At 37.7% G+C, this 6,226-nt stretch overlaps 1 protein-coding gene across 1 annotated transcript in view; it reads left to right on the forward strand.

Moving 5' to 3' along the window:
• AKAP11 (A-kinase anchoring protein 11) overlaps nucleotides 1-5,828 on the forward strand; it is a 48,557-nt gene extending 42,729 nt beyond the window's left edge. The window contains exons 11-12 of the mRNA XM_021697878.2: nucleotides 843-1,003; nucleotides 4,111-5,828. Of these exons, the coding sequence (XP_021553553.1) occupies nucleotides 843-1,003; nucleotides 4,111-4,251 (302 nt within the window). The 3' untranslated portion in view covers nucleotides 4,252-5,828. The remainder of the gene's footprint in view (nucleotides 1-842; nucleotides 1,004-4,110) is intronic.
• Nucleotides 5,829-6,226: the final 398 nt, after the last annotated feature.

Below are 6,226 nucleotides of genomic sequence, written 5' to 3' on the forward strand. Positions count from 1 at the left end.
CAGGTCATTCGTTTTGTAGTCAACAGCGATTCATCCTTCTTTATGTTGAGAACATAATGTTCATAAAAAAAAAGAAAAACTCGAGAGCAATATCTTATTTATAAAGGGTTATACCCAGAAAATTCCCTGGTCTGGCTTTTGGGATGTAAGTGGCTGCATGTGACATTTTTATCCCCCTCTTCTGCCTAAAGAATGAAGTGATTAAGAGCTTGGAGCCAGACTGTGTGTTCATATCCTGGCCCAGCCACTTCCCCGCTGTAAGACTCTGGATCTCTCTGCCTCATGTCCCTCACCTGTAAGATGGAGATGATGATAGTTCTGGCTTCACAGGATGGGTGTGAGGGTTCCGGGGGTTTGTATCTAGGAAGAGCTTAGAACAATACTTACGATGTAATATGCCCTATACAAGTGTTTGTGGCTTCTGTTACCTCTCTTAGTTCGAGAAGCTTTCTTGAGTCCATTTAATGTATTTATTTATTTGGGATTTATATTTAGATTGTAATCATAGCTTTATAGTTTTGTTTTCTCTTTCTTTACCTGTGGATCTTATTTTGACACAAATTATGGCATCTACAGTACTTGATATTCAGTGCCTCAAAATAGAGTTTTGTATTTGTGCTCTCAGTAGATGATCAAAGTTATTCCTTTGTTGTAGAATTATTGTGCCCTTTCCAATAAATGTTTTGGTTGATGTTAAGGTGGGGATAAGAAAAGACAGATTTTTTTCCCCAGCGTTCATTGGAATGTTAAGAAATGGAAAATATTTCTCTATCCTTGGAAACCAGAGTATTGAGAGTTGAATTGATGAATTTCACTTTATACTGTTTAAATGTAAATATTAGGTTTGGGGCAAGACAGAAAGATTCTGCTCATTACAAATATCGACATGGAGCCATGCACAGTAGACCCCCAGCTAAGGATTATTCTTCAGTGGCTCGTTGCTTCTGAGGCCGAAGTGGCAGAACTTTATCTTCATGACTCTGCAAAGAAGGAATTCATACAAGTAAGTACCTGCCTTACAGGGTGGTCGTAAGGACATATTTAACCATATACGATGTTCTGTGTCACATAGTTGATCTAGTAAGATGCCCCTTGATAGCAGAGTGGGTAAGTGCTTACGTGGTAGAGTCTCATAGTGGGTCCACATGTCAGCTCTGCCACTCTAGTCTAACCGTGGGTAGGCTCACTGGTCAGTTTCCTTATCTGCACTATGAAAATGAGTAGAGAGGTTACCTTACAGAGGTTTGTGAGGATTAAACATAATACCATAAAAAATACGCTTGATCTAGTGCCTGACACATCCTAAGTACTCAAAGTTAGATGCCGTTAATAAACATGTGTTCATATGAAAAGATTGAGTTATTCTTTGTTTTAAATTGATTCATAATTATGCCTGGTAATTAGTATATCTCCTACTACTCTCTTAATCCAGTCTTATTAGTGGGAGAAACTAGCATACTCAAAAGCCAGTGAAGGTTTAAATATCTTATAAGGGACCATGGACCACTTTGAGTATTTTGTAGGGTTCTAATAATAGAACATTCAGATTCGATGCACTAATAGGATGTTTTTATTGAGAACTGTGTGCCAAGCACCTTGTTAGTCAAGATTTTTATTTTATAATCTTAAGGTTTTTGCCCCAGAATCTTCATTATCAGAATTTTGATTTAATCTTATTATAGGGTATAAAATAGTTCAATGAATAACCAGTGTAAATTGGTCTATAACAAAAAAGGAACAGTCCAGTTACTCTTGATTCCTGGTTCAGAATTTACAAAGATATTGTTGAAAGAAGTATGTGAAAAAGATATTCAGTAAAAATAACTTTTTTTCGTATTTTGTTGTTTGTTTTTTCTTGGACTTTTTGGATTTTTCTAGTTTATGTTTCGGTTTTTGGGCAGAAGGAGAAAATAAGACAAGGTGATCCTCAAGAAATGAGTTGTCAAGGAGAAGGAGTGGGTAGGAAAGGTGTTAGAACTCACTGGAGGGAGGCAGACATTTTCAAGTCATTTAGTCTTGAATAAACTGTGAGGGCTAAGGAAAAGCTCAGGCAGAGCTGGCATGAGCATAATGGTGCTTGGTGCTCATCCCCAAGTAACGTAGGAAAACATTCTGGAAATTCCTCAAAAAGTTAAACCTAGCATTATCATATAACCTAGCAATTCCACTCCTAGGTATATACCTAAGAGGAATGAAAATATATGTCCATGGCAACATTATTCATAATAGGCCAGAAGTGGAAACATCCTAGAATGGATGAATAAAATGTGGTTTATCTTTGCAGTGGAGTACTCTCTGTCAATAAAAAGGAAGGAAGTATATACACCATGGAGGAAACTTGAAGTCACGTTGGGTGAAAGAAACGTCACCAGAGACCATATGTTTTATGATTACATTTATATGAAATGACCAAAATGGGCAAATCTCAAGACTGAAGTAGATTAGTGATTGCCTAGAGTTGAGGGGCTTGGGAGAAATGGGGAGTGTTTACTAATGCGTAGAGCTTTTCTTTTGGTGTGGTAGACATGTTCTAACACTGATTGTGGTGATGGTTGCATTCAACTCGGTGACTATACTAAAAACCGTTGACTTAAGTACTCTTTATTTATTTATTTTTTTCCCTTTAGAGCAAAAATTGCATTTATTTATTTTTTTTCTTTTTTAATTTTATTATGTTATGTTAGTCACCATACATCATTGGTTTTTGATGTGGTGATCCCCGATCCATTGTTTTCGTGTAACACCCAGTGCCCCATGCAGTACGTGCCCTCCTTAATACCCATCACCGGGCTAACCAATCCCCCCTCCCCCCTCCCCTCTAAAACCCTGTTTCTCTTTCAGAGTCCATAGTCTCTCATGGTTCATCCCTCCCTCCAATTCCCCCCCCCCATTTTCCCCTTCCTTCTCCTAATGTCCTCCATGCTATTCCTTATGTTCCACAAATAAGTGAAACCATATGATAATTGACTTTCTCTGCTTGACTTATTTCCCTTAGCATAATCTCCTCCAGTCCCATCCATGTTGATGTAAAAGTTGGGTATTCATCCTTTCTGATGGCTGAGTAATATTCTATAAGTACACTTTAAATGGATGAATTGTCTGGTCTGTGAATTATATCTCTGTAAGGCTATATTTAACAGGGCTAAGCATATTTATATTACAAAATTAAAGTAGTTTTTACAGAACTAAATAGAAAAAAAATGAGTGAAGACATGTTCTGATTCTGGTGACAGTGGAGTTTATTTAAACCTGTATTTATTTACTTTTTTAAATTGAGTTATTATTGAAATATAACATTATATTAGTTTCAGGTATACAACATGATACGATATTTGTATATATTGTGAAATGATCACCACAATATTTACTTTTTTGGTGTTTTTTTGTTGTTGTTGTTGAAACATTAACATTTCTTTTTTTTGTTTGTTTTTTGTTTTTTGTTTAATTGACAGAGAGAGACAGTGAGAGAGGGAATACAAGCAGGGGGAGTGGGAGAGGGAGAAGCAGGCTTCCCGCAGAGCAGGGAGCCCGATGCGGGGCTCGATCCCAGTCCTGGGATCATGACCTAAGCCAAAGGCAGACGCTTAACGACTGAGCCACCCAGGCACCCCAAAACATTAACATTTCTTAACTTAGAAAGCCGTGTTTCCAGTTGAGGCCAGTGTGTGTATTTCAGAAAAAAGCCACGCTGCATATTGTGGAAGGAAAAATCCACATCCTTCTATCAAGATTGATATTGTCTTTATTATTTTATGTTCCTAATTGAGGGTGTGACAGAAGTATTTAGGTCAAGAATTTCATATAGAAATGGAGACTATACTCCCATACAGAGTCTCAGGTGGGTGAGGTTTGTTCAGTTCTGTCTCCAAGAATCCCAAAGTGTCATTCTCTGGAGGAGATGTATTTGTCAGGGGCAGGAAGGAAAAATGTTTAATTTGCATAGAGGGGTAGTAATTTAGGGGAGAGGACCTCGTTACACAACTGGGAAATAATACTTTACTGCAGACAGCAAGAATCTTAGAGTTCTCTGATACTAAAAATAAGACTGGAAACTTTGTTGTTAGGAGATTGTTTCTGGTTAACCTGGGGCATGCCTTGCCTTCTCACTAGCTCTCCCGACGGTTACAAGGAAAGGGATGGAAGGTGGGGGACGTCCTGCAGGCTGTGCTGCGGTACTATGAAGTGCGGGAGAAGCCGGCCACCCCGGAGAGCTGCAAGTCCCTGTTCGACTGGCTCTTGGAAAACGCGTAGTACAAACCTGTGGCCAGTACATCTTACCGTCTGGGGAGAGGAAGAAACAGATAAAGATGCAGATGGTAAACTTTGAATATTAACACTGATAAATGAACTGGGAGGGAAGTAAATTGAGCTTTTCCAGCACAGTCATCCCACGTTGTATATAGTTGATACTTTTGTAATCTCTGTCAAATATTATCTTCATCATTCTTCTATACACGTGCGTAGTGTGTTAAGACCCTAAGAACGTTGATTTGAAGGAAGGTTTGACCATGAGGTTTTCAGGGACATTGACTGACAGATTCTTTTTGCATCCAAATAGTGCTGCTACAGACCACACTGAGGTGGCTGAGGATAGGTTCCAGGGATAAAGCCTTACAGTTCTGCTCCTTTGCAAACAAACGCTATTCTGTTGAGAACTAACCTGACAAAAGAGCTTTGAGGTTAGTGGGCTCCCCGCCCCACCCCCCATAGAATTTCTGTCTTATTTTTCAAAGTCAATTTTATTTTCATAGCTCAACTATCGGTAGCTTCTTGAATCTCCCAAACTATTTAACTTCTTAGAAACATATTCGTATTTTAGGTTTCTATAAATACCATAAATGATAGTTTCCCCAGCCTTTTGTGAAATGACATGATTTGCTAATGTTGCCAATCCATCTGGTATGAAAATGAGTGTGTGTGTGTGTGTGTGTGTGTGTGTGTGTGTGTGTGTGTAAGTAAGGGAGTACTTTAACCTTGCCTAGTGGGTTTGTGCCCTTTTTTATTTTACTGTTTTCTTGGTTAGAAACCCACTGTTGACATTTAAAAGGTGCTTTAAAATAAAATGTCTATAAAGATTGTGCAGTAAGAATTTTTATTTCTCTTTTTGACTATTTTGGGTCCCCACCTTATCCTATAAATGAAAATAAAGGTGCAAAACATGCTAAAATTTTAGAAATTAATGTTAATATGGAAATGCATTTAGAGAAGCCCAGTAATGATTTTCATTTTCCGATTTTTGAAAAAAAAAAACAAACACATACACAAAACTCTCTGCTTAGCAAGGATAAGCTTCTTCTAGAAAAAGAGGGGATTCCCAGCCCCTCCTCCCTTCCCCCCGATAAAATGGTATCTGCCCTATTTTGTAAAGTTGTCTGACATGAGTTTTCTGGCTCTGTGTTTTCTACTACTTTGTCTTTAGAAACTGCAAGTTGACTTGAATTAGAGGACCAAGATTGTGTCTTGGTTTTGTATGAGGGTATGCACATGTGAATTTTTGGTTCTTCCATTAGCGTAAATCTAGAGTAAATCACTTTTCGTTGGGGGCTTTGGTTTTGCTCCATTACATTTCCTTTTTTCCTGAGCATTGACTGTTCTGGAAGCTGCACAAAGTGTAGAAGACACAGCACCCACCGAGGGGCAAGGAATAAGGCACTTACATTGATTTGAATTAATCATTATGGTAGAGAAATGTATTTTATAATGAGAGAGTAAAATTTGCTTTATAAGAAAAATGCCAAAAGCTACTTAAATATTTTGAGGTTACAGTGTAAACTTTGGTTTTTCTCAATTTAAAATAAATAGAGCAAGCCTTAAAAATAATTTTTCCTCAAGTTTCTTCAAGTATTTTTTAAGGTGGAGAAATGCAGGAAATCTATATAGCCAGAATGGTTTCCATCTTTAGCTTCTCAGAACTTGAGATGCAGCAGCACTGGACTGGGTTTATACACGCTAGGAACTGGGTTGTTGATTAGAACATGGGTTAACTGATTATTAAGTTTAGATTGGATTTTTACACGTATATAACTATCAAGCTGTGTTGAGTAACTTCGATAATGTATGGGTTTGATTAACAGCAAATTGAGTTCTGAATTTCTTTGAAACTCAAGTGAAATATATTCATTTTGTAACCCTTTCTGTGCTTGAAAATGTTCATGTTTCTATCTCTTATGGTAATAATCATTTTGAAGTAAGATTTTCCTCCTACCCTTGTTTTCTCTGCGTTTAC

This window comes from Neomonachus schauinslandi, chromosome 3, assembly GCF_002201575.2.
Source record: "Neomonachus schauinslandi chromosome 3, ASM220157v2, whole genome shotgun sequence".
In the NCBI taxonomy this organism is placed as follows: domain Eukaryota; kingdom Metazoa; phylum Chordata; class Mammalia; order Carnivora; family Phocidae; genus Neomonachus; species Neomonachus schauinslandi.